This window comes from Chondrus crispus, genomic scaffold (assembly GCF_000350225.1).
Source record: "Chondrus crispus Stackhouse genomic scaffold, scaffold_96, whole genome shotgun sequence".
Lineage (NCBI taxonomy): Eukaryota > Rhodophyta > Florideophyceae > Gigartinales > Gigartinaceae > Chondrus > Chondrus crispus.
The window spans coordinates 120,115-146,171 of record NW_005178858.1 but is presented as its reverse complement, the minus strand read 5'-3'; the positions used below and the strand labels follow the sequence as shown (position 1 = coordinate 146,171).

Below are 26,057 nucleotides of genomic sequence, written 5' to 3'. Positions count from 1 at the left end.
CCCCCCTCTGCCCGCACACCCGCAACATCCCCTACACCCCCCGCAAACCTCCCGCCACACTCTCACGCCGCGTCCTTTCTCTCCCCCCTCCGTCGACGCAGCGCGACCCCCCCGCGCTCGCCACCCGGCGCGTACGCCCGGCGCCGTGCCCCACATGTCCTTCCTGCGGTGCTGCATCGGAGGTGATTCGCGCCCGCCTCCCGAGCAGATACGCCCGGTCGGCGCGTCGGCCCCGCCGTCGCGCCGGGGGCACGCGCGCCCGCCGCCCATACCGCAGCCCGGCCACACGCCCGCGCAGGATGTCTCCAGCAAGCTCAAGCTGCCCAACGAGGTCTTCTTCGACCCTACAAAGCCAGATGGCCAGCTCAGTTCCGTCACGGACCCCCCCAACTCGGCGCGCGACTTCTCGGAAATGAACAAGAAGAAGGACCCCAAGGAACGCTCGCGCCCAGGTACGTTTTTTGTCGCGTCTCTTTACGTCTCACACGCTGTCCGCCTTTTTTTTCTTGCCGTGCACGAACAGAGGACACTAATGTTCTCTCCCTCTCCTTCCATCCTCCTTTTACAAACCTCGCAACCCAGGCCGACAACATCGCGAAACTCGCAAGGACGCCGCCGCGGACGACAAAGCCGATCTCAACGCCCCTGACAACAATGGTCTCACGCGAGGTCAAAACTTCATGAAGGTAGAAAAATGGCTCCGCAACGCTTCCATGTATCAACAAATAGACATCACCCCAGGACCCATCACGAATATCGAGGACACCCCACCACAAATCTCCGACGCAGCAGATCCCCCATCGGAAAAGGATCGCCTTCCACCCCAATCCAAGTCCAAGGAACACCAACCCCACAAAACAGCTATTCGATAACTACACAAACTTGTTTTATACCCCGTTGTTACAACCTTTTTCTCTCCGCTCTGCTCCCGGTTTTCCGCCTCCAGTCCTCCCTATCCCCGCTCGTCCTTGCTCGCTTTCGATTGTATGTCAATCTCACGAGCGGGTAAAAATAGGCCCATCCTTCCGCGTCCACGCACCCGCCCCGCCACACGCTCTCGCGTACCGGCCTGCTCCGCTTTTCTTTTCTTCTCAGTAACAATGCAACGTGCCGCATGCAGCGGTGATACTAACCAAGGTCATTTTCGCCTCCCCTTTATCGACCGACTCTGCAAAATGTTAAAAAAAGAGGCACGTTTTGCTTCGCTCCACCTTCCCTCCGTGCCACATCTCAACGCTTGGTCTTTCGGTTTCGTTGTACGTAGAAATAGCCTCATCGCTCTCTATCTCCGAACAGTGTGTATTGTCATAACCAGCCTCTAGCTGCTCTTCTTCCGCCGTCACTCTACGGCGATGTATGCTTGTTGCCAGGTCGCTGCCGTTCCCTTGACGCCCAACCAAAATTGTAGCTCCTTGTGGTGCCATTACCCGTTGAGGCGTTTTTCACGTTCGAGCACCTCTGGCTCGAACTTGATGTAATAGATCGTCAGCGGTTGCCCCTGTTGCTGAGAAAGGTCCTCATCTCCGTTTCTAGCCAGGACCTTGGCCGTAACCTCGGCCGGAAACCCTGCTGAGTCCAAAACGCCGTTAATAATCCCAGCCGAAAACGAGGCACAATTGAAGTGTCCATAGTCGGCTGGAACCGAAATATACTTGTTCACTAACGGTTCAGCTTCTTCGATGTAATCTGGAAACATAGTTGTAAGCGTAGGAGTGTCGATGATGAGTTTGGGGATTATAACTGACTCTCCGGTAATTCATAGACCCGCGCTGATGAGTTGCAACTTACATTCCAGTTCAGAGTCTCGGACTTTTTTCAAGCAATCCGCCTGCTTTCCGTACAAGAAGTTCCAAAGCGTCGAGGCAATGAAATTGAGCATGTTTAGTAGACGGGTTTCCCGTCGCGAGACCTTCTCCCTCGCCAGGATAAGTTCCAGGGCCCTGCGGCCGATTCGATAGCCCAGTTGGGCGAGCTTCTCCTGAAGAGCCATCACAGACTCGACGCGATCCCGGCAGTATGACACCAATTCGGAAAATAGGACGAGATATGCATCCATATTGACTTCACCACGCGCTTGATTCAGGCTCATTTCCAGAATGTTTTTCGTGATTCCATGCGGCGATGAACTGCCAGGGACTGAGTCGTGCATCAGACTCTTCCGGCTGCGTGACTGCATCTTCGCTGATCCGTTTTGTTTGAATGCGACAGATGTTGCGCCGGCACATGAGGTGGACACAATGCTTGGTGCTGGACCAGTTCTCGATGGCCGGAGGGCGACCGGTGTTCGTGTCTAGCTAGCTAGGAGACCCCGGCGCTATGGTCAAGCAGAGTCGGGCGTCACATTAAAACTATGTGAGACACGAATGCATCGCACATGTGACTTCTTGATTATGTGAAATTATGTGTTTATCATATCGCGTAAACCCTTTTTTTAGCGTAAGAGTCTTTTTTTGTTACGATTATTCTACATACAGGGGGGGTCGCGATATAGTGCCATATTTGTTAGTGCCAGATCTGATATAGTGCCACCCTTCTGCGGGTGGCACGAATTTTAAGCCAAAAACGAAGGGTCTCCAGAGTGGCAGTTGGATGGACGTGTACTGCCCGAGAGCCACTGGCGCCACGGAAAGATATTATGCAGTTGCTAACTCGAATAGAGACTATAGCGGAAAAAGGCAGGGTCGATGATGCAGTTCGACATTTGCAAAAGTGTAGGCTGGCATTTATGGCTGCGAAAAAGGAGGAAGTCAATGCAACGGCTCGGCAGCTACTAATAACAGAAATGCTTGAGTCCGTAGTGAAGATGCAAAGTATGAGTGATGGCGTCCTGCGAGCGGTCTTTCTGAGCAGTGATGCAAGGAAGTGGTTGCAAAAGAGCCGTAAATCTTATTATCTGACAGTGCCTGGTCCGATATAGTGCCGTTTCGGCCCACTGACACAGGGTAGCACTATAGCGCGACCCCCCCCCCCCCCCCCCCCCCTGTACTGTACTATTCTCCTTTTTTTCTGTCTCTGTTTGTTGGGGACGTACGCTACCAAGGGTACAGTATTTTCCTCAGGACTCTGTGCTCGTATGGCAGCTCAACAGACTGCAGTACAGATGTAGTGCCATGCCTCCCGCCTCCGTCAGCAGGCACCCTTTGCAGTGTCGAAAGCCAAAGCTTTGGTTGTTTACTGACTACCAAGTCTCTGTGGCGACCCAACGCGACTGGCAAAAGCGAAACGTCACTGTTACTGCTGTTTAACCAAGTGATCGCCCTTCTTTTACCGACTACGACCAATTCCCCCGGCTTTGTGCACCCTCTTTCCAACGGCATCTCACACAGGACAAGCTAATTGAATAATTTCCGGTTGCCTGCACGCAAGCACATGTCCTCGGAAATTCCAGCGGATGACAAGGAGACTGCCGTCCGGTTGCGTCGTCGCACCAAATCAACGAAAAAGCGAGCAAAAAGAGTGCTCGATGATGAGGTGGACACGCCCAAAAATCTCAGCAACAGTGAAAAAGAGATGACAGCGGCTGAGCTTTTGCTCATGCGGAAAGCTCAACAGATGCGCGAGGAGAGCCGCAAAATCGCTTTGGACATCACAGGTGGTGAAAAGCGTCATCGCGATGGGGAGAAAACAGAAAAGGCAAACCCTTCGTCTGTCGACAATGTTATTAGTGATCTGAAGGACGACTTTGCCGTCGAACGCTCCGGACATGACATGGAAGAGAGAATGGAGAAGTTTATCAACGACGGGATGAAGAAGAAGTTTGGCGACAAGGACGACCATACAATTACATCTGCGCGTGATGGAAACACTGCCGATGAATTCGACTTATTTGCAGTTCCAGAAAGATTAAAAGTCGAACAACGCCCGCAGTATGATCCCGGAGATGGCCTACCTGCGGCAGGCGTTGAAGAGGTGGAACTCCCGGAAGATGTTCGTCAGAGGAATATTGAAGAAACCGTGCGCGCGCATAGGAAGCTCCTCGAGAAAAGGGACGAGCGTTTGAGCACCCCTATACTAGCAAGTATACCGGGCAATGTCAGTGCCAACTACTCCAAACACAGAAGCGACTGGATTGCGGAGCATGTAGGGCCAAAAGGCCACGACAGCGGGAACGAGCCAGTACAGAATATTTCCAATGTCAGTGGGGATGGCAAGGGTAAAGTGAGAGACGATACAGTCAAGAGGCCGCGATATCAAGCAGCAACTGACTACTTAGTTGCAGATCGATTCAAGAAGCGTTGGCGTCGATAGTCAATACTCTGTATTTACTGTACAAACAGTTATTCCACAAGCTTACATTGCTTGTCATTGAAACAGTTTGGTCCTACATGATGGCGGCGATTGCATCGGAGTCTGTGGTGATGAAATGATGCAGCGAAGCAAAATACTGTTCGGACATCTTCATGTGCAACTATCGACCACACCGAGATGTGCAGAGTGTTTGTACTGGGATGCAGCTCTTAGACTTGCTTTGGCGGTTTTGCCTCTTTGTTCGCATTGGGAAATCTCACAGCATGCCCTTTCGCAGTAACTCTACAATGGTCCCATATGAAGATTGGAGCGAGGGCTCTAAGGAACGGCATAGACAGTACTTCTCCAATACCAACGCCAGGATTTAACCCTGCGGATACGATTCCCAGTAATCTGCCATTAAACCCGGCACTTACCCGGTACTGTTTCCGCATCATGCCGTCCGCAATGCCCCGAGCCACTTTCTCTGCAGTCAAGACGCCGCTCGAATTTGAGATTTCATGAGTCTCTGGGGGCATAGTGTCTTTCTCAGACTGATATCCGGGAGTGTCTGTATCCGGTGGATATGCAACAGTAACGCCAATGCCAAATGGTTTCCCTTCATACCAGACAGCCTCAGCCAAACCGCGCACAGCAAACTTACTCGGACTGTACGCAGAATGCCCGATGATACCGATCTGGCCAGCCATAGAGCTGATGAGTACAATCTGACCGGCGCGACGGTGAGTCATGCGCTTGAACACGGCGTGGGTCGGATAAAGCTGGGCAAAATAGTTTGCCTTCATCATAAATTCAAAGGTTTCCGGTGACAGGTCCTCAAAGTAGCCGCCAACAGCAGTACCTGCAGAGTTGACGAGGATATCAATGGGTCCGAATTGGCTTTCGACGTCGTCGACCATTTTATCGACAGCCTTCGCATCCGAGCAGTCGGCCGAGGCAATATTGACTCGCGCAGCAGTAGCAAGGGACTCATCCGGGGGCGCGAGCTCCTTGGCGGCGTTTTGAAGGCGTGTCATATTCCGGGCGACGAGGGTGACCGAGGCGCCGGCGCCGACCAGTATACCAGCGAGCTCTTTGCCTATGCCGGAGCTTCCGCCAGTAATGACGACATGCTTTCCAGCGAAGTAAGCTTCCCGCCTCGACGGGCGCGAAGAGAGAAGACCCATGTAGGAAACGAGAGCGAAAGAGAGGATGAGGATAGCACCACCGAGGAAGACTGAGGTAGCAAGAATGTCAAGGCTCGCGATATTTTGCAGGAGCATCGCACAGCGTGTGGGTCATGGAATGGCACTTATATAGATGCAGTGGTACACCTCAGAAGTATCTGTAGACGAAGCTGGAGGTTTGGGAATAGATTGACTCCGCAGCAAGTGTGTTGTTCTTCTCTCTGCAGAAATTTCTAGGGACAAGCGAAGATGTGCGAAGGGAAATGGGAGCTGACAGAGGCACAGGGTGTACACTGGAAGAAAGAGGGAGATGATGATGGAGGGGAGAAAGAGACAATTGCGCCGGGCGAAAGTAGGGGGGACGGGCATGAGAGACCCCGTCCCAACGGAGTGTGTGGAGTGCGTATGGGTGGGACGACAGCATCTTAAACGCGATTGGACGACAATTGTATACTGTACGTGTGCAATCCGAATCTTGGCGGGCCAACAGCAAGCTCGAGTTATGATCCCTGAAACGCGCATCCGACGTCAAGGAGAGAGATTGATTTCGCCCCTTTTTTGATCCCCCCCGCAAGCCTTCTTCCTCGTGGCTTTTCTCTCCGAGCATGACATAAGTTTCCCCCTTGTCACGTTCGAAACTCGCTCTTTTCCTGCCACTGACAACTCCCTCGGCTTCACGCCCGCCCGAACCATCTAATGGACCACTCCAACGCCCTGGACCCAAAGGACGAGCCATTGCTGCCGGGAGAGCATGAAGCCCCCGGTGTCACCCCGTCGCGCCCAACAAGGCCTGTCCGATCAGGCGATGAAGATGCGGCCAAGCTTGAGTTCGGCGCTGAATTTGACGAGCAGAAAGGCCAGCCGTTGTTCACGGCTGAGGTCCTTCAATTGCTCAAGCTTCACAAAGAAAAGAATCAACATGTCCAAGTCAACAACAGGCTTCTTGAGCCGTCTCTGGAACACTGCGAACGCTTTGGCCAGATCGAAACTACAGACGCCGCCATCATGGTCCGCGAACAGCTCCAAAAGGTCGAGCCTAGACTACACCCATTTGAAGTCGCCCAGCTCGCCAGTCTAATGCCGAAAGATGCAGAGGAAGCAAAGGCTATCATTCCGAGTCTAGCCGCGAACTATGATGATGACGTGCTAAACGAGATTCTCAAGAACATGGACGCCTGGTTGTGATCGCACGCCCTTTCTGTATCCTCAATGCACCTGGTGTGAATGTTTCTTTAGTGAACGGCATGGCCTTCTTTAAACAGAATGTATATTGCATTTTAAGGTCTGTCCGCAATACAGCAGAATTGCATCTCACACTGACATCCTGCAGACATGGCCGAAGTATTCCTCACTCCCATCAAGTTCTTAGCGACCTTTGTCCTTTTTTGTATACTAGCCTGGGCAAGCTTTTGGAATTGACTTTGACCTTTGCTTTCGGCAATCTGTCGTATAATATCGGCCTCAAAGTGACACCGCAAGCACGACCGGCCAGACCTCCAGTTTTGTAAATATTGAAACTGCTCAACTCTCGCTCTATGATAGTCACGCAGGATCTGAGCTGCCTCACACAACTTGCGCATGTTTGCAGCAATCTATGCACTGCACCCTTGCGTCCCATCAAATTTGCACAATCTCATCTAAGACGGAATCTTGCATTGAAACACATATAGTATCCCACTCTTGTTGTCTGGCGTTCTGTGATTGAGAATCAATCCACGGTGCTGCTGCACTACTAGCAATGCGACACCGGGCACCGTTGGTACTATTACGGCGTTCAATGTCATCCTCTCCTGTATATATATATATCTCTCTCTCTTTTTTCGACCTATGGAGAATGATTGGTGCAATGCTTTACTACTGATGGCTTTCGCCTTTTTTGGCGACACAGTGTCTCCCAGCTAGGACGGCAGCAAATGAAGGGTTCCGAGGACAACGAATGCGCAAGCCTCCTTCATAACGAGCAGCATGGTGCGGAGTTTCGAGCGAGAGTTTCTAATTGAACGCTCTTTGGTCCCCTTCAACCCGCTGCACACACTTCCGTCATGTGATGGCGTCATGAGCTCCCGGAATGTATTTAAATCATTCATCGCCACGCTCCCGTCTCACACTTCGAAGAAAATCGGCTGCGCTTGGCGAATGTCGTAAATGGAGTCATAGGCATTTCGATAATGGAGAAAAAAGTATCACATGTCTCGGATTGTTGGCAACTTCTTCTAGTTCAATCTAGCGCTTCTTCAAAAAAAGAAACTTCAGGCACACAATCCTCTACGGTAGCGCCACCTCAAGAATTGATCATGAATTCATCCAGTCTGTTTACTTGTCTCGAGGGTGTAGCCATACAACGACAAGGTACAGAAGCCCAACCTCTTCATCCGCCGCTATCACGCCAGCTTTTCCGCTGTTTTCCCGGCAAACGCGTGTCCCTCTCCTGAACAATTGTGTCACAGACTTATCTCTGGTCTATTTATGTCCATACCAGGCTGATCTGAAAGACCCTGTTGTAGGCCGAAGCGCTGCCATCTAAGAATTGAATACATCCAAGATATTTATGAGCTGCAACCTGGGCAAGTCGCAGGGCATTGTATTGCAAGTCAGAAAATTGATAGAAGTTAAGCACTGTCGCCACAGCACGGCAGGTGACACGCCCGTGGCTATACAAAGCAAAGTCATAGCCAAGGAAAACGGACGTATATGCAAAACCTCTAGCCGCAATCTTTTGACTTCGACTACACGTCTGCATTTTCTACAGGGGGGAGGGATCCTCAATATCGCACCTTTTGATAGTGCCCTGCGGCAGATATTGCACCCCATTCCTCCATGTCACGACTACCTACACGTGCCCACCATTTAGGACATTTGGTCGACGACCACGAGATAAACCATCACGAGCCTTTCCCCAACAGAAACCATAACCGCAAAACATGATTTCCTTCCATCGACAGCGTTATAAAAAGTCACGAAAGAGACTATCTCTTTCTCGCAAGTAGTGAGGCGTTCTCTGTTCAGCCAGGCAGCCTCTATGAAATCAAGTGCTTTCAAAGAAGTAGAATTGAATTTGGTAAATGTAGGGAAAACAGTTGTTTGCGATGTCATCCGCAGAGTGAAAAGAGCTTTATCTGATGCGTTTCACACAAGAAACAAACAGGGTGAAAAAGCAGACGTCGATGGTGGAGCTCTTACAAAAATAGAAAAGTCTTTATTGTGCACTACCCTTGTACTGTACGTCAGAATCGCACTATTTGGCAAAATAACCGGGGGGTGCGATATTAAGAGGGGTCTGCGACACATGTATCTTGAAAACATAGTTTTGTAGTACTGTAGCCAACACCAGACTCCCGAACATCATCCGCTACATCCCAGTTTATTTCCGTCATGTTATATTGTGCGAAGGTTGCATTTCTTGCGTCTTGAATCCGAACGAGTGTCAATGCATAGCCGAAACAGAGGTTGTCGAACTCGGATGTATTTTTCCTCAAAATGTGTTAGTGGCTGATCGTGCAAGGCGGTAGAAGAATCTTCCGACTTCAAAAACGGACAAACAAGACCTGAGAGTAGTTGATCGTTTTCTGGTCCACGCAAGGAGGCCAAAACGTCTGTTGCATGAAGGGCACTAAACGCTGCCCGAAATTCTTGCAAATACGAGTCCCAACTTCCACGGACCTCCACTCGGCCACCTAGAGCCACGATCGCCGGGAAAATAGCATGTCCATGCCACCGCCACTGAGTGTCGTGATGCAAACAGAAGGTATGGAAGAACGCGAAAATGAGATTGAGAAAGAAGAAGGGTCGTAGTGATGGCAATCGAGTCAGAACACTTGAACACGTAGCGGATGAATTGCGTGAATACCAGATGCGAATTGCCGGGGTAGAATAAGCCTTCGGACTTTCATCATACCTTCAAATGTTTAGGCTTCGGGTATGGATTTGGATACAACAAAAAGTGATGCTCCAGGAAGACGCCATTCTGTAGACAAAGTGTCCAAAAGTCGACAAGGTCAGCTCGCAATAAAAGAGCGTTCGGTAAGGCATTTACGAGGCCACTATCTCTCCTGTACGCGACAGTTCTTTCCAGCCTAGAAGCACTTTTATCAATCCCTATAACATCGCAATGCGGAAGCAGCTTGGCGAGCTTCATCGTACTCCTGCCAAGCCCACACCCTGAATCGAGACAGAGAGGACGCAATCCAGGCGTCCTTCGCCTCCACTTTTGAGCGAATTCAAAGGCTTTCCGATTGTGGTCGGCGATGGGATGGCGCTGAAGGAACGTTTGGAAATTGCGCGAGGACGCAAGAGCTGAGAGTACGGTTCGGTGGATATCAGGCGGTTGGCGGATGGTGTAAAGATCGCGTAGCGTATCGTGTTTAGTGCATGACTGAGTGCAGAGGTTGCATCGAGCAGGCCGGGCGAGCCGTTCACGAGGGAATGCTAGTCGAGATCGCAAGGACCTGGTTGTTTGCATTCCGATGGAGTGCGAAGGTGGATGCGCAATACAAGGTATGGTAAAAGGCTTTGCAGATAACGGTAGGAAACCATTAGAGAGAGGCAACCACAACAGTGCCATACTCACCTGAAAGCACAGCTACGAAGGAGGACAAGCGACGAAGTTGCGCCGATGACCTTCTTTCTCCACGAGAGTCGAAACCCCCCGTCAGAGCAGCCGTACTGTACAATGGGGGGCGCGCGGTAATAAGTAATAAGGCCAGCCTCGGTCCAAAGCGCCCTACTTCAAAGTGTCACTGACGCCTCACGTGGACACGTGTCACTGCACTACCCCGGCCTCCGGCACGTACCCTTCCTGAAAGGGGCAATTTGGTAATCGGGGGCAATTTGGTAATTTTTAGTCTTCCCCTTCCAGATTCTCCAAAACGCTCCGTCCACATGCAAACACTACTCGTACAACTTAGTACGTCCTCCCTCGTTGCCCTGCGTTGCAGAAGTCCGCCAAAATTCAAACTCCCGCTACGCCACGGCGTCGCAACCCTCATCAACCTCTCTCCTGTAGCACCGACATCATGACTTCAGCTCCAGAATTGCGTGAGTCATGGGACTCTCCATGCGAATGCAGAGTGCGATTGAAAAAACAAGACAAGAACGCGACGCATTGACAAAAAAGCAGCGAGAGAAGGCCACCGCGCTCCTTCGTCTGGGTCGAGGTACGGTGCGGCAATGAGCCGTACACTCTCGAAGCATGCCTTCAGGAAGGATAAAGGGGGTGAAGATGAGGTTGTGCAATCTCTGTTGTCGCTTTCCGGTTCATAACTAAAATTACCGAATTGCCCCTTTTTCTCATTTGAGCCCTTTCTGCACGTGTGAAAATGTCAAATGGCTTCAAACAGGTTGTTTTCGCCCGCGTCCTTTCGTCGTCTATGGCACATGGACATCCCACTGGCTGTAGCAGACGCTTTTTGGCAGCCCAGGATAGTGCCATAAAACACTTGTTAGGCTCCGTCAAAATAATTACCAAATTGCCCCCTCGGGGAAGGGTACAGTGCAGTGACTGGAAAAAAAGGTACCTGTCGCAGAACACGTCTCTTCTGCCCGGCCGTGGAAACCAAATTCGCATCCTCCCTGATCCCGCAATGCAACCCCATGACCAAACCTCACCCAAAAAAAAAACAGGCTGCTGAGACTCTCTACCCCGAAGAGCAGTTTAGTTTGTTCACCAGCTCACTACAAGAGCAAGTCGATTTTTTTTTATGTTCACGGAGGTGCGGGTGGTAGCATTTGATAGCAATGCACTCCTGAAGGATGTCTTTTTCTTCAGAAAACCGAGAAAGTATCCTAGATACTAAGAGAAACTCTACTGTACTACGGTTAATAGCAGAACACAGTAGCGATTGATCTCTGAAATGCTGTACCAGAGCGTTGAAATAAGGTAAATGGAGCAAGGCCTCCCTCCATCCGAGACGCCTTTTTCGCATTTGGCAGGAGTGCGCCATACCCCGCATGCCTGCGCGTATTGTACATCTTTCTCACCGTCACAGGGTGGCGCTATCATGCCTTGCTGGCGACGTGTACTGTACAGTGAATCCCCCCTTCCAGCTGGAAGGTGGGCATTGAGCACATCTCGCTCAGCGAGAGCAAAAAATTTCAGAAAAGAAACAGCAGAACAGGCGCTGGGATTTTTGAAGCTCTCATGCAAGGCTTGTGGAAGTGTGTTTTACACTAGGCGGGACAGCTTACGAAGAGAAATTCGTCAACAAATTACTCGCCGTTACTGCACAGTCATTTCTCAGAAGCGTCCGTTGAAACAGTTTCATGGCCGCTCGCAGCGTGTCCTTGTGTTTCTTATGGTAGACAGAATTACCAAGTCGATCAAAATTGGAGATTCGCGTGGCACTGAAAACCTCGTTCATATTTGATCAAAAAAGGTTTTCCTAATCCCTAGCGCAGATCAAAAAGGTTTCGGCGGGCATATTACTACGGTGTGGTTTCTCAGAAGGGCGGCAAGAAAATAGACCCGACTGCTGTGTTACGTGCTTCCTTTTCTCGCAGCATCAAGAGAGAAGGGATTGCATCCCCACTCTTAGGCTCTCGCGGCAAAATCTAATGACGCTGCGAGAAAACGAAGATACTACTGTACCTTAAGACCAGCCGCCCCTCTGCCTAAGCGTAGCAATCATAAAAGAATCCGAGATACCCCCCGTTGCCAATAGAAGGAAGAGAAATGCTTTCGACGCTCTTTCTCCATCTACAGGCTCACCGCTTGTTAAAACCAGTATGAAAAGATGCAGGCCTGGCCATTGGGCTTGCAAGAGAGAGCGGGCACATCACTTAGTGTACTGGAGGCGGATGACGCTGAGAGTAGATACAATAAGCAAGGGTACAGTACATGTGGTCGTCGGTAAAGGTGCACAGTACAAGTGTACAGATATTTTACTTGGCTTCGAAATGGAAGTGAATTCATTTATTTTCATTCAATTTGATGGTCGCAAATGTTGCCACAGATTCTCGCAGAATATCGAGAATTTACACGTGTGTCCGGGATGTTGCCCGTCGGCGACATGACATGGCAGGCGAGCGAGGATGGCAGCTCTTATCATGTTATATGCTTTATTCAATGACTATTGTTGCGAATGCTATCTCATAACGACGGATATCTGGGAACATATCTAGGGCCAAATCAAATGAAATGGATGGCCTAGGATGGCAGCAGCAACGCTGAACTAAATGGAATACTGTCCGGTAGTTGGACGCTGTTGGATGCCAAGAAGCAATTGTGGCAGCGCTACAGGTGGTTGTCTTTCTTGCATGGTCAGTGATTACTGCGAGCGTGCGCGTAGAAGGGACTTCGAGAGTGTCGAATAGAAGCGGGACATAGTGCCAGCCTGGTTCTGGGATGGGCTAGTCAGATGGGCTGGTCAGATGGGCTAGTCAGATGGGCGACTCAGATAGGCGACTCAGATGGGAGAGTCAGATGGGAGAGTCAGATGGGAGAGTCAGATGGGATACGCGGGAACGGTGCGGTTGCGGACGCCCAAGTTGTCTAGGTCCGGGCATTAGCGGCTCCAGCTGGCAGAAGGCGGCGCAGTTGACAATGCCACAGTGGTATGGACTGCGAGCCGTGATATCATTCGCCGTGGCTTCTGTCTGGTAGCATACCGGGGGGAGGGCTTGGAGGATGGACGAGAAGGTGGACGTTAGCGAGTGAGGACGCTGTGGGCTGGCAAACTCATGCCTGCTGGAACAGGACTAGGAGCTGCGACCAATCCCCAAGTACGAAGGAACCGGCGCAGCAGGGACCGAGGGGCATTCGGTAGTAGTGTAGAAAACAACGTTTTCTACATTACTTCTGTGCTATGCGCTGTACACCAGGGCATGTTGAGATCTTTTGAATGGATGGCGTCGTCCTTTTCTGCCTTGCAAAGCTCAAGTGCAAACGCACTCCAGTTATGATACCGCCTTAGTCCCAGAATGCCATCGCACCATCAAAAGCAACTAAAATTCACTTTAATCCCCGACACATCCAACCCAATTACATCGTATCGGTTGGCACCTCTCGATTTTCTTGTGTTTTTTCTTGAATTCGCAGTACCGAATGCTCTTCTTCCGGCCATCCGGCACCGGAACCGCACTCCCTCGACCCTGCCACCTACCAGCAAACCAACTCCTTCATAAACCCGCACCCCCGCCCCTCCTTCCCACATGTTCCAGCTACGCCTCAACCGCATCCGTCGCCGCTGGTCAATCTCCCCCGAAATGAACACCGCCACCGTCATGCCAACCTCCACCTCGCCGCTAAACTCAACGCCGCTCCACCGCTCCATTTCCTCCCCAACAACCTCTGCGCCGCCATCGCGCCGCCTGCGGCGCCGACGAACGCACACGTCCTACATCCCTCGCATCTCCTCCTCCTCTGCAATCGTTCCCAGCCCGCAGTTTGTCTCCCCGCTGCACGCCCACTTCCCCGTCCGCTACAGCTCGTGCGACTGGCAGGCCGTGTACTCCACCATGCGCGACGGCGTCAGTCTGCAGACCTTCTTCGCAAAGTGCGCCGGCCCGGACCCTATCGTCCTGCTCGTCCGGGACAGCCGCAAGGCCGTCTTTGGCTGCTACACAACCACCCCGTGGAAGTCGTCCAAGCAATACTATGGCAACGGCGAGGGCTTTGTGTTCACGCTCTCCCCATCCGTCAAGGTGCACAAGTGGTCCAGGGCCAACTCTTTCTTCCAGCTGAGCTCCTCGAAGTCTCTGGCCATTGGCGGCGGCGGCAAGTTCGCCCTCTTCTTGGATTCCATGTTCGAGAGAGGAAGCTCGGGTCCCTGCGCTACCTTTAAGAGCCCCTGTTTGGCATCGGCGGATGAGTTTGATATCGTTGTCGTTGAAGCGTACAAGCTCGTCCCGCCGTTTAGGTTCTCACAGGGGAAGCACCATTGAGTTACAAAAGCATGGACTCTGCTACCGGCTCCGTTCGCCATCTTTCCTTCGTAGGGATGGTTGTAGCCGTTCATCTACGTACAAATGTCGCTCCCATACCCAGCGAAGGATTCAACTTCACGAGAGCGGGTGCATTCAGGAAGCCCAGTGGAAATGGCAGACACGTTTCGTTGTCTTGACTGTGTGTCATGCTAATGCACCGGTCGCCACTGCCCGTATCAAGTGACGCTTCTCTGCTGATCAACACCGAAACAACTTGCTCAGAAGAGAACTGATATCGTTTCGAACACTGTTCTCTAATTGCAAGGGGTTACTACCCTTGAAAATCATGGAATTGCATGCTTGTTACAAGAAAGTTTACACGACTGTATGTGCACGTGACTAGTTACTTCCAAAGTGGGGGGACAGCCATGAGTGCCTTCTTTTGATGCCGAAATATGCTGCCCTTCAAAATTGATTTAGATGTGAGCTTTTCATGGCCAGGATGTTGCGGTGACCACACACTTAACACCGCCTACCTGCCAGTGAAATAGGAAACACACTATTTGGAGGGTTGCCTAGCGCAAAACTTATTTCTTCTCGCATAGAATAGGAGGTCACCTATCTTAACGGCGGCCCCTACAGTACAGTACATAGTTCTCAACATGTCCCTCTACAGCATTGTGTATACGTTTGTCTAAAAATTCTCTCATCAATGCCGGCGCAGCGGAACTAAACTTGTCTGAATGCATACGCGATGCTCTGTGTTCAAATAGACGCTTTAGATAGGATAAGTGGCCAATACATGCCGTAGCGTCCAATTACAATGCTGCTTCGGTATAGGAATGTTGGTGAAGTGAGGGAACTGCTCCAGGACGCACAGAAGAGCACATGCTTCTCCATCTCCCGCCGCATAAGAACCCTCTCGTCTTCTTTATATTCAGCCCTATAACCCTAAGGTCCATACGCTCTCTACGTCATCCATACTACGGATTCCATAGATGTTTCTAACATCTTACAGTATCCGCTTCCACCTGGTAAACAATGCCGCTAGCCTCGGAGCAGCTACCAACCAACGCATGTGTAATGGCATCCGGTACGTTGCACTCAAATTTCATTGCTGTCGACTAATCAAAAAGTACCGACGGTGTGCCCCTTACCTTGAACGATTCTCGAGTTTTACAGCATAATTTCGGAAAAATGCTCCATTCGCACCAAAAAGACATCCAGATCCCTTTCATATAGACGCCCGTGGCACTGTACGGTACCAAGGGTACAGCACTGCATGTCGATGAGCTTTTATTGGCATGCCTGCTTCTGCAGCAGAAGCCACTCCCGAGAAAGCATCTAACACACATGTTAATACTGTAGTGGTACAGAATTGGCGGGAACCATCGTCACCTTTCTGTTGCAATGGTAACAGAATGGTCGCGCTGACGTCCTCTTCCCATCGTTTGGCGGGTGATTGCTAGAGACGCTAATAATCCTATGCAGTTGCTCACTTTATCCTTAGCATAAGGGCTCTTGTTTTAGTCATGACCAACCCACCTAGCTATCTGCGAGTTCTATTGTGAAATTTTAGTCATATCTTATCCGTTACAGAAATCCTTATGCGTAAACCCTAAAATGATTGGGGGGAAGTCACAACAGAATCCCTCCCTTTTTGGGCAAAAACTCATACAGGGGGGGAGGTCGCGATATAGTGCTACCCTGTGTCAGTGGGCCGAAAACGGCACTATATCGAACCAGGCACTGTAAGATAATGAGATTTACGGCTTTTTTGCAGCCACTCCCTTGCGCATTACTGCTCAGAAAGACCGCTCGCAGGACGCCATCACTCATACTTTGCATCTTCACTACAGACTCAAGTCTGCAGGCAGACAATACCCCTCGAAAAGGATCTAAATATCAAGGGGGTACAACGCGCACGAGAGGTGGGCTCGCTTGAAGCGAAGGCTGTAAGGTTTCGAACTTCCGATCTGGCGATAGAGCCTCTCCCCCATTGCCGGCGGAGAATAAACTCGTTCAGTTTGTTACTCGTTGCTCTTTGCTTTCTTTGAAATAGTATCTGCATCTGCTCGCTGCTGGTTAGACTTGCAGTCCAGCAGATGAAACTGGACTATCACACGTGCGGTATCTACAAACAAACCCGACGCCTAGGCGTTGGTTGTGGGCTGTGTGAGGGCAGAGTCATATATTATATATGCAGTGGAGCGTATTTTGCGTATTTTGCGTATTTTGCGTATTTTGCGACAAACACGAGTTCACTGTTTCAATGCATTTTTGAACATGAATCCGTCGCCTTGTACCGCCTACTGCACAGTACTGGACCAAAGGATACTGCGAGTATCACAGCCTCCACGTGGCATGAGATTCCACACAGTGCTTGCTTGCCACGTCACGTTGCACCGAAAACAGACGAATCCCGACTCCGCTGAGCCCGCACCTCGTTCCTGCTTAGATTCCACACGTGTCACCACCCCATACCCCATACTGTACCGGTTCGCCTCTCACCATCGGAAAGTGCTCACCTCAGGACAAGCCTTGTGCTACCAGACGTAGCTCTTCGCGTCCATGCCCCATCCTCACTGTGCCTACGCAGCCTCTCCGTTCCTCCGCTACCGCCATCAACCAGTATTACTTCTTCCGCTTACCTCCTCCACCAGCATTCCTCAACAAAGCCCCGCACCATCACCCGTCGCATTTACACGCCCTTATTGCATCCGATTGCACCGCCGCACTAGTCCTGATCGCCCTCCGGCCTCCCCCATCGCCGTTCCCGCTCTTTTTACAAACCACACGCCATCGCGACTCTCCCTCACTTCCATGTCTCATGCCAGTACTCCGGACGTGGGCGCTTCCGACTCCAAGCCCGGCATACTCACCCTCCCCAGCATCGACTCTACCGCCGAACTCACTCTTGCTCTTGCTAGCCCTACCCCGCTACTCACACTATCCGTCGGGAATCGGACCGTTCTCGCCGGACATATCTCCGGCCTCCCTCCCTTACCAGATACCCGCTTCACGCTCACTTCCGTCTCTCCTCCTTCTGGTATCACCTCTCATTTCATCGTATTCACCGACTCTAATGCCCAACTTCTTCTCGAGCAGGCCGGCCCGTCCAGTTTTCATATCTCCATATCGGGAGGTGCCTCCTCTTCCGTAGTGGAGGCCGCGTTCAACCTTGGTGAAGCGTCGTGGTTTGGCCTCGGTCTCATGATGCATCAGCACTGGCCTTTGCAAGACGGCATTCTTGAGCTCGGTCCATTTTACCCGTTCGACAATGGACCGAATGGCCTATGCACCATCCTCGACCCTACTCTCGTTTCGACAAGCGGAGCTATGATCGTAGTCGATGATACCTCCCGCTGTCTCCACGCCGCCCTCAACGCATCCCCCACTGACGGCAGCAGGACACCCGCCCATTTTTCAAGCCCTATGGAGTGGGGAACCGGTGTCGCCAATTTCGTACGTGACATCCTTCCCAGGGAGCAAACTTCGGATGACAAGGGCGATGACATCGTAAGGTTTCAGAGCAGAGCTGCCTATGACTGGCCTCATGTCGTGCATCCTTGGCTTAGAGTCGATGACACCAGCAATGCTCGACATGAACCTCAGTTGAAGTTTTGCATCGGCGGATCAAAGAATGTACGAACCGCGAGTGAATCTGTGCTCAGCCAAATCAAGCATGAGATGAGTCATCTGCCGAAGAAAATCCCGCCGCTCCAAATGATGAAGTACCCCATCTGGAGTACGTGGGCGAGGTACAAAGATGCCGTTACCCAGAGAGACGTTCTCGATTTTGCTCATGATATTGTCGACAGGGCACTCCCGCGATCAGTCATGGGCATCGACGACCGCTGGAGCGTCAAGTATGGGGATCTCGAATTTGATAAAGAGAAGTTCCCAGACCCAGCAGCCATGGTTCGCGAGCTCCATGACTTGGGATTTATTGTCACTGTATGGGTTGTACCATTTGCAAACACTAATTCAGAGGCCATATCTAACCCCGAAACTAGAAGATACTTTGTTCACAGCGACAGCGGAGAGCTTGGAGAGTTTGCGTGGTGGCAGCCGACAACCGTCGCCGCTTTGGATGTTACCAATCAGGAAGCCTGTGACTGGTTTGTCTCCGGGCTCCAGCGGCTATGCAGCGAGTATGGACTGGACGGCTTTAAGTTTGACGCAGGAGAACCAAGCTTTCTTCCGCGTAAATCCCTCCTAGAACGATCGATGATCAGCCCCACGGAGTATACACGTGCGTGGATGCATCGGATTGCCTCTAAGTTTGAAGTCTCAGAGGTCCGCTCGGGGGTCCGTGGATGTCAGAATGCAGTACCCATGTTCCGCCTGTTGGACAAATTTTCGACGTGGGGGCTGGAGAACGGATTGGCCAGCGTGGTATCGGGGTTACTGACTGCAGGTCTGCTCGGCTATCCATTTTGTATTCCGGATTACATCGCTGGCAACGCGTATGGGGAAGACGTCCCTAATGCCGAGTTGCTAGTCAGATGGGCACAAGCAAGTGCAGCAATGCCTGCGATGCAATTCAGCATCCCACCCTGGTCGATGGGAGAAGAGTGCGAGCGACTGTCACAGAAAGCGCTGGAGTGGCGAGATAGATTTTTTTGGGGGCACATAGAGAAATGCGTGGAGGAAGCGGCAGTGAAATACTTGCCGATCGCACGTCCAATGTTTTGGGAAGACCCGGATGTGGAAGGTGTCGCGGATATTGGTGATCAATTCATGATCGGCAGGAATGTCGTTGTTGCACCAGTCGTTGAACAAGGGCAAAGAGCACGAAATGTCTTTTTGCCAAGCGGTCGATGGAAGAGAGTAGACTTGAACAAGTCTGGGTACTGTGATCCTACTATCCATACCGGACCGATCTGGTTACAGCGTGTATCTGCGGAGCTCGATGAAATGCCAACCTTCTTGAGAGAATGAAAAGCATAACATGTAGCAAGACGGCAGTGCAATACGTGCGTCCCGCATCAACACGCAATAATTGTCGAAGACTAGCCGACAAAGTGCTAGACTGTGGGCCAAGCTCTTTACTAACATGTGGCATTTGCAATGGAGAGATTACGATGCACAGTTCTGAGACAAAATCTCGTTAGAGCATCCCCACCGGTACGCAATCAAATCATCAAATAACAACACTTGGCACACTTTTTCTGTAATTTGATTGGCTCCCTAGAATTTGGTTGTTTCGTTATTTGGCTGTTTGATGCTTCGGAAAGAACTGCCCCACCGGTGAGAACCAAATGAAGTACATTCCCCTCGTACTCACCATCGCATCCTTGTACTCACACTCGTACTCACCCTCGTGTCGCACCCTCAGTCGTAGTCGCACGCTCACTCGAAACCCATCCCGCGACCTTCTCCCTCGCCACTCTGTCTGCACTCCTTCCCTCTCACCTCCACCGTGGACAAAGACAGACTGCCGGCGCTGTCCTCCCTGCTCACGGACAGCACGCGCTCCCCACGCGACCGCGAGCAGCGCGATCCCGGAGAGGACATACGCGCCGGCGGCAGCGGTGCTGCGGCGGATGATTGGCTCGACAGCCGCGAGCGACGTTCTCCTGCGGCTGCTGCTGCTGCTGAGCAGCGAATCGCACTGCGCTAGCACTGTCTGCGCTTGTGAACCTGTCGGAGGACGAGGAGGCGGCGGCCCTGACGTACGCGGACGCGGTGCGGCTCGCAGCGCAGGTGGTCCTGGACGCGGACGTCGTCGCGCTGCACGCGGCGCTGCTGTCCAACCTGACGCGCTTCGCGCCGGGCGTGGACGAAGCGGAGGGTGCGGACGGGTTTCGGGAGAGGGGCACGCTACTCGTGCTCGTGGAGAGGGTACCGAGTATTCCGAATGTGCTGCGGCTGTCGAATGCGTGCGCGAGCCAGGAGGGGAGGGACGTCCTGTTGGTCGAGGGAAGGCAGGCGGAGAGACAGCTGTTGACGAGGTTGCTAAGATTGCTGGAGGCGGGGGAGGCAGAGAAGAGGCTGGCGGGGGCGAGCTGGGCGCGGAACTGCGCGATGGCGGACGAGTGCCATGATGTGTTGGTGGGGGTACAGCGGCGGTCGCAATGTGCTTGGGGAGGTCAAAGGAGGTGGGACGGGAGGAGATGGCGGAGATTCGCGCCTGGTTGGTCGACGAAGTGTTGTTGTTGTGTAAGAGTCGGGCGGGGAAGGACGCGCTCAGGGATGGCGGGGCCGTCGACGTTCTGGAGGGATGGAAGGGGGAAGAGCATGCACGCCGTAGTGAGCATTCTGGATCGGCGGGAGACACTGGTAATCTCGAGACAAATACCGCATCGATGCACTTTTTGGTGGGAAGCCGTTTCGGTCGACCAATAGAACGTGCACAACTGGATTGTCAAGAGTAATCAAACAGAGACTACCCGAACCAAATTCCTGATATTTGATTTCGATTTTTAGATCGACACCAAAAATTTGATGATTTGGTTGCACCGGTGGGGGTTTCAATCGACATCAAATCATCAAATTTTAGTTGTTTGGGTATTTGATTCTACCGGTGGGGATGCTCTTACAAATCTACGGGAAAATTACTGCGCATTTGGCGGAGTATTGTTCATAATATTTAAGTACGAACCTGTAATTGTGATATAAGTCTGAGAACTATGTAGTGGGGAGCCTCCGTTACTATACGAGTACGAGGGCGACGGTGCTACAGTAGGTACCGCTCAATAGTTCGCCCCCGTGCCAGGATCCAGAAATACGAACTATTGACAGAACGAACTGTTAAGATCGCATTGCTGCCACATGTACTTTATTGCTCAAAATGCTCGGAAATGAGCGTCTGACGTGTTCTCTTCCTCGTCTGCTCTCGGTAGGCCTCGAAAAATGCTCGCTTTGCTCGTCGAAGCCCTTCGCAGGCCGTATCGACACCTACCCTTTCCGCTAAAGACTCCACCCCCTCAAACAACTGCACAAGATCAGTAAGCGGTAGTAGTTTCTCTGCAACAATTGGCATTTCATCCGCAGAGTCTTCCTGGATTTCAACGTTCCCCTGCGTGATTGGGCTCCCCCTTAAACACTCCTCGACCACATCAAACGAATCATTGACCCATTGACCAATGTCTCTCGTACACGCTCCTCGTCTTCAATCGTAACCCATCTACGCAGATCACCTGCATCAATAAAATCCGCACCGGATGCCACATCTTCTCCACTGTAAAGTCTTATATTTGAAAACATTGTCGCGATAGCCGAGATATCTTCTTCTTCAATAAACGCTTTTTCCCTCTTCACTTTTCCGTGAATACCGATCAGCTTGCTATTGGCAACTCGTGGCAGAATGTCTGCCTTGATCCAACAGCGGGCGATCGTTCTCTCAGAAAGTTCTTCCCAGGCTTCCAAAATTAAATCACAGACATCTAACATGTGCGAGTCATGACCCTCATCCAGCCCTTTCTTTCCTGCTTTCATGTTTTGGCTCCTTCGCGAAGAGCATCCCGGTGTTCAACTGTGGCAGATATGTGCTCCAGTAATCGTGACTTTTATTTAAGTTTCAAGGCTGCAATTACCTCCATGTCCATTGGTTGGAAAACAGAGGTACAGTTCGGTGGAAGTGTAAATTTTAAACTTGCCCTCGCGCGTCAAGGAGGTCTGGTCCATGCGGTCCGCAGTTGTCCATCACGAGCGCCACGTTATGCGACGTTTTTCCGCGAATAAAGGGCAAAAAGACACAATAAAACCATTTACGAAACGTGACGGAGTCCGACCACGCGTTCTTCTGGCTGAAGTACTGAACGGCAGGGCGACCTTTCCTGAAACATCGGGGATTTCGGGCTGTACCAATAATGCTTATCGGCACTTTCAATGTACCCGTGGCATTTGTACAAACATAGAGGGACACACGTGCTTTGGCCTTCATATGCTTGGTCCCTCTGAGTTTATCGCTGTCCTCATATGATAGAACGTAGGTTTTCTTCGGGAAAAGCTTAAAAACAAGCCAGTCCCATCCATGTTGAAGATGAATTCTTCGTCAAAATCTGCTAGATGTTCTCGAAGACGACATATCCCAGCCGAAACATACCTAACTGAAACGCTTCCGCCCTCGCCTTGTAGTCTCACAGAACTCAGTGCATGCCTCCGTGTGAAAGATGTCACCTACGCTGGAGAGGGGGAGAAAGATTCTAGGCGATTTATTTCTGCATGCGAATGGTCCATTTTCCGAAGGCTTTCTCGAATTTGCATGGCGCGACAGCGAAGGACGGAGCCTGAGAGGTGTAGCTTTTCTCCACGAGCAATTTGCACAAATTCGTACAGTGCCTCATCGATGTCGGGAAATTTGGGCGCTTCAAGTGCCTTGAACTGTGCGTTGGGAGTTCCCTCTTGCACAACAGCGAGAAGTTTGGCAGAATTCTTTCGGATCTTTTGAATTGTTCGTGGATTACAGGCGAATCGAGAGGCTGTATCTCTCACGGTGGATCCAGCAGATAACTGGTGGATAATATCTGCATTTTCTGAAAGTGTCAATCTTTTGCGTATGCTTTTGATCGTGGGTGCGGATTTTGACGCCATTGCGCTCCTTGTTGGCGCTTGCGGGGGGTCGAAGATGTAGAGGGGATAATGGTCACGCTCTCGGTCGCAGTGGGAGAAGGACTGCCAACAGGTTTCGGAAGGACAGCGACGGCCGCACCGGTCTATGTCTATACACTTGTACACGTCTGAGAAGGCGTGACATTGTCGGAAGAGCGAACTATTGACCAAGCGAACTGTTCAAGTGCGAACTATTGAGGATCCCCCCTGTATGACCGTACACACACGGAACCGGAGGTTTTGAAGAAACACAATCGTTTTTGATGTATACTACAGGGGGCTCATTAATGCACATTTGGACCATGCATATGCCCAGTATTGCGCCCCTACCCCCTGGACTGTATTCGATCCTGAATAGAGGCGAAAATTTGGCCAGAGCTCATTGTTGCCTTTCCGCCCAATCACATCTGACGTCAGATTTGGATTTCTCATGTCAAACGGGACATATTTTCTGACGTTCCCGCCCAAAAAAATGACAACGTTCGACCCCTCAATTCTTCAAAACTCTCCCACGTAGAAGAAAAATACGGAACATGTGCCCCCTTCCAACTACTGCACCGTATCCCCGAGATGGATGCCTCCCTCTCCGAGACAGACTCCGAGAGTGAGAGTGCGTTTGGCCTCCATGATGAAACAATTCTCATCTTCCCACCCGGCACCGAGCAGGAAGATGAAAACGTCAAACATTCCGAAAATGAGGACGGTATTCCAATTGCTCATTTGGTGCGTCAAGCTATCTCACTGCCATCCTCCCTTCCCCCTCAGTAATCCATAGAGACCCCTGCCCCATCGTTCCCTACATATCTCCCCTCATTTCATCCTATGCATCTCGACCCCGAAAGGTGTACACCACGAGGGCGTCCAAACTACTTTTACTTCCGCAAAAGCGATGAGCACACTCCTCTAAAAAAATTTAAGAAATTCGTGCCAACTTCAATCATTCAAACCATTGCTGAAAATACGAATGAATATGCGAAAGAGAAGGAGGCCGGGAAGGGACGGAGATGGAAAAATGCTACATGGCAGGATATCCAATTTTTCTTTGGCTTGGCGTTGTACATGGGGGTATACAAGTGCCCATGTATCGAAGGCTATTGGGACCGCACAGGGAAGGGGCCGTCACATAGCGTAATGGGTGCGATGAGTATGTTTCGCTTTCAACAACTGAAGAGATACATCCACCTTTGCCACCCCGAAGCAGACAATGGGCGAGATTACTTTTTCTCAAACTTAGAACCATTCTTGTCTCATGTTCCTGATGCGTCTTCCCAGTTTTCGTTTCCGGGGTACCAGGTGAGTGTGGATGAAATGATGATAATGAACTACGGCCGCTGCTCTGAGACAGTACGAATCAGGAACAAGCCAATTGGGTCCGGATTCAAAGTGTGGGCTCTGTGTGACAGTGGGTACATGTTCAACGCTTTCCCACACTCGAACAAAGACCGCTGGATACATTGCAAGGAAAACAAAGGAACTCTTGTGCACTCCTCTGCCGTCGTGGCCAAGCTGTCAGAAAGGCTACCGCGTAACGTCCCGTTTTCGCGAAACAACGAGGCCCAAATGTCTGTCATCTACATCGATAATCTTTTTTCCACCCCGCAACTTTTCGCCCTCCTACGTTCTAAACATATTGCCGCAGTGGGGACTGTGCGATCGAACGCCTCTGGGTTTCCAAAGTCCCTGGCATTGAGGGGGAAAAAGAATGTTAAACTACCTTGGAATACCATGGGCGCGCCCACCTGTCAAGATGGAAAAGTACTTGCTTTGACGTGGATCGACAATGACGCGGTGCAAATTCTAACAAAGAAGCATGAGGTGGGCCTCAACAAAACCTTGGAACGGACGCATAAGCGCCCACGGCTGATGTGTCCACAAACGGAAGGAGGATTCGCGATGTATTTGGCAATGCACCCGTTAATAATATGAAGATACCAGCAGTAATTGATGACTACAATTTCCACAGGGGCGGTGTGGACATTGCAGATCAATGACGTGCAGTGTACACAAGTCACATGCCCTCTCGTCGCGTATGGATGCCGATTTTATTCTGGCGTTTAGATGTGAGCTCTACAAATGCGTATATTTTGTTACGAAGTTTTAATGAGAAGTGGAAGAACAAGCACAAAGCATTTGTCAAAAACTTTCATGGGCGTTGGTAAATGGGGGTCGTGGGAAAGAAAATGTCTCAAATATGTACTATAATCACCCCCAACGACGAGAGGGGTGAGTACTGACAGTTCGGAAAGACCCCGGTCGGCGGGAAGATAGAAGCACGGCCCACCCACGGTACCAAGCACGGGCTCGAGGTAGCGGTGGTAGAGCGGGATCGGGGAGAACGCGGGCATGCGCGAGCGGTTTGTAGTATAATGACCGGCGCGAGCGCGCGGAGGTCATCGGACGGCCGTATACGGTATACACGTGGGCGGCTGTGCCCACGTGTAGCGAGCGCGCGCGCATGCCGAGCGGTCGTAATCTGGCGTACGTGTACGTAGCACACGTGTCGTCCGTGCGGTAGTCTGTAAGCAACACGCGTGTACAGTGGTGCACACGTGTAGTAGCAGCGGCCGTGCGGTAGTAGCAATTATGGCGCTAGTTTTTTAATTGTGTACAGTACCCGGCACGCACTAGGCGGCAGGTACTGTACTACTGTACTGGGACAGGTGTCCGAGGCGTCCCCCTGCGGGGTTAAGACCTGGCACCCGTCCCCACCAGTAAACGGGGGCAAGCTCGCCCCCGTCCCTTTTGCGCCTACGTACGTCCGTTTTGGTTGTCCGCCGCGCGCGCTGGCTTCTAACCCGTTACCGGTCGCTCCCGTTTACGCACCACGGGGCGACTGCGCGTAACCGGCCAGTGAGCCACTCCCTTTTCGCGAGCTCGTCCGATCGGTTCAATTGGCGCGTCGCGTCCGCGCCGCGTGCTCCCTCGCTAAAGCCTCCGCCTCTCACCCAACCCAGGGCGGAGAGGAGTTATCCCACATTTGGTACTCTTGTGGAGGGGATAACTCTCGAGGTTGAGCCGCACGCGTGGTCGCTCGATCGCGCGCAGAACCGTACGGACGGAAAAGGTTGACAAATCACCGCGTCGATCGCGAAGCGTATTCGACGATGAACCGACCGGAAGAAGGGGGAGACTCCGCCTCCGGGCGTCTGAGCACCCGCAGTGGCAGTGGCGCACCGCGCCCCCGGGTGGAGAACCCGGAAGCCCTGCTGCGACCGCCACCGCGAC

General features: G+C 51.6%; 10 protein-coding genes; 6 read left to right on the top strand and 4 right to left on the bottom strand.

The window, feature by feature from the left end:
• Positions 1 to 154: 154 nt before the first annotated feature.
• CHC_T00008187001 (hypothetical protein) lies at positions 155 to 872 on the top strand. Its single transcript, XM_005712096.1, has 2 exons — positions 155 to 452; positions 583 to 872. The coding sequence occupies exons 1-2, from the start codon at positions 155 to 157 to the stop codon at positions 870 to 872; spliced, it is 588 nt and encodes a 195-aa protein (XP_005712153.1).
• Positions 873 to 1,128: 256 nt separating this feature from the next.
• CHC_T00008895001 (Trs31) lies at positions 1,129 to 2,364 on the bottom strand. XM_005712095.1 is given in 4 exon segments: positions 1,129 to 1,423; positions 1,424 to 1,686; positions 1,789 to 2,176; positions 2,177 to 2,364. The coding sequence occupies 2 exon segments, from the start codon at positions 2,174 to 2,176 to the stop codon at positions 1,424 to 1,426; spliced, it is 651 nt and encodes a 216-aa protein (XP_005712152.1). The 5' UTR covers positions 2,177 to 2,364; the 3' UTR covers positions 1,129 to 1,423.
• Positions 2,365 to 3,032: 668 nt separating this feature from the next.
• On the bottom strand, positions 3,033 to 3,317 carry CHC_T00008186001 (hypothetical protein). Its single transcript, XM_005712094.1, has one exon. The coding sequence runs from the start codon at positions 3,315 to 3,317 to the stop codon at positions 3,033 to 3,035; it is 285 nt and encodes a 94-aa protein (XP_005712151.1).
• Positions 3,318 to 3,369: 52 nt separating this feature from the next.
• Positions 3,370 to 4,248, top strand: CHC_T00010021001 (Protein C9orf78, putative). Its single transcript, XM_005712093.1, has one exon. The coding sequence runs from the start codon at positions 3,370 to 3,372 to the stop codon at positions 4,246 to 4,248; it is 879 nt and encodes a 292-aa protein (XP_005712150.1).
• A 209-nt stretch (positions 4,249 to 4,457) lies between these two features.
• CHC_T00008374001 (3-ketodihydrosphingosine reductase) lies at positions 4,458 to 5,510 on the bottom strand. The gene has a single exon (XM_005712092.1). The coding sequence runs from the start codon at positions 5,508 to 5,510 to the stop codon at positions 4,458 to 4,460; it is 1,053 nt and encodes a 350-aa protein (XP_005712149.1).
• Positions 5,511 to 5,525: 15 nt separating this feature from the next.
• On the bottom strand, positions 5,526 to 5,783 carry CHC_T00008184001 (hypothetical protein). Its single transcript, XM_005712091.1, has one exon. The coding sequence runs from the start codon at positions 5,781 to 5,783 to the stop codon at positions 5,526 to 5,528; it is 258 nt and encodes an 85-aa protein (XP_005712148.1).
• A 327-nt stretch (positions 5,784 to 6,110) lies between these two features.
• CHC_T00008183001 (hypothetical protein) lies at positions 6,111 to 7,002 on the top strand. XM_005712090.1 is given in 2 exon segments: positions 6,111 to 6,599; positions 6,600 to 7,002. 1 exon segment carries the CDS (start codon positions 6,111 to 6,113, stop codon positions 6,597 to 6,599), a length of 489 nt encoding a protein of 162 aa, XP_005712147.1. The 3' UTR covers positions 6,600 to 7,002.
• A 6,557-nt stretch (positions 7,003 to 13,559) lies between these two features.
• On the top strand, positions 13,560 to 15,039 carry CHC_T00008182001 (hypothetical protein). XM_005712089.1 is given in 2 exon segments: positions 13,560 to 14,291; positions 14,292 to 15,039. The coding sequence occupies 1 exon segment, from the start codon at positions 13,560 to 13,562 to the stop codon at positions 14,289 to 14,291; it is 732 nt and encodes a 243-aa protein (XP_005712146.1). The 3' UTR covers positions 14,292 to 15,039.
• A 2,057-nt stretch (positions 15,040 to 17,096) lies between these two features.
• Positions 17,097 to 19,449, top strand: CHC_T00008264001 (alpha-glucosidase family GH31). XM_005712088.1 is given in 2 exon segments: positions 17,097 to 19,217; positions 19,218 to 19,449. The coding sequence occupies 1 exon segment, from the start codon at positions 17,097 to 17,099 to the stop codon at positions 19,215 to 19,217; it is 2,121 nt and encodes a 706-aa protein (XP_005712145.1). The 3' UTR covers positions 19,218 to 19,449.
• Positions 19,450 to 19,537: 88 nt separating this feature from the next.
• On the top strand, positions 19,538 to 20,323 carry CHC_T00008181001 (hypothetical protein). The gene has a single exon (XM_005712087.1). It carries the CDS (start codon positions 19,538 to 19,540, stop codon positions 20,321 to 20,323), a length of 786 nt encoding a protein of 261 aa, XP_005712144.1.
• Positions 20,324 to 26,057: the final 5,734 nt, after the last annotated feature.

Excerpts from the sequence above, each read along its gene's own strand:
- CHC_T00008182001 (XM_005712089.1), top strand. The coding sequence starts at position 13,560 with ATGTTCCAGCTACGCCTCAACCGCATCCGTCGCCGCTGGTCAATCTCC.
- CHC_T00008264001 (XM_005712088.1), top strand. The coding sequence starts at position 17,097 with ATGTCTCATGCCAGTACTCCGGACGTGGGCGCTTCCGACTCCAAGCCC.
- CHC_T00008374001 (XM_005712092.1), bottom strand. The coding sequence starts at position 5,510 with ATGCTCCTGCAAAATATCGCGAGCCTTGACATTCTTGCTACCTCAGTC.
- CHC_T00010021001 (XM_005712093.1), top strand. The coding sequence starts at position 3,370 with ATGTCCTCGGAAATTCCAGCGGATGACAAGGAGACTGCCGTCCGGTTG.
- CHC_T00008187001 (XM_005712096.1), top strand. The coding sequence starts at position 155 with ATGTCCTTCCTGCGGTGCTGCATCGGAGGTGATTCGCGCCCGCCTCCC. Across the intron at positions 453-582 it reads CAAGGAACGCTCGCGCCCAG|GCCGACAACATCGCGAAACT; the intron begins GTACGTTTTTTG and ends CTCGCAACCCAG.
- CHC_T00008184001 (XM_005712091.1), bottom strand. The coding sequence starts at position 5,783 with ATGCCCGTCCCCCCTACTTTCGCCCGGCGCAATTGTCTCTTTCTCCCC.
- CHC_T00008183001 (XM_005712090.1), top strand. The coding sequence starts at position 6,111 with ATGGACCACTCCAACGCCCTGGACCCAAAGGACGAGCCATTGCTGCCG.
- CHC_T00008181001 (XM_005712087.1), top strand. The coding sequence starts at position 19,538 with ATGAAGTACATTCCCCTCGTACTCACCATCGCATCCTTGTACTCACAC.
- CHC_T00008186001 (XM_005712094.1), bottom strand. The coding sequence starts at position 3,317 with ATGCCGTTGGAAAGAGGGTGCACAAAGCCGGGGGAATTGGTCGTAGTC.
- CHC_T00008895001 (XM_005712095.1), bottom strand. The coding sequence starts at position 2,176 with ATGCAGTCACGCAGCCGGAAGAGTCTGATGCACGACTCAGTCCCTGGC. Across the intron at positions 1,687-1,788 it reads CCGAGACTCTGAACTGGAAT|ATTACATCGAAGAAGCTGAA; the intron begins GTAAGTTGCAAC and ends CTATGTTTCCAG.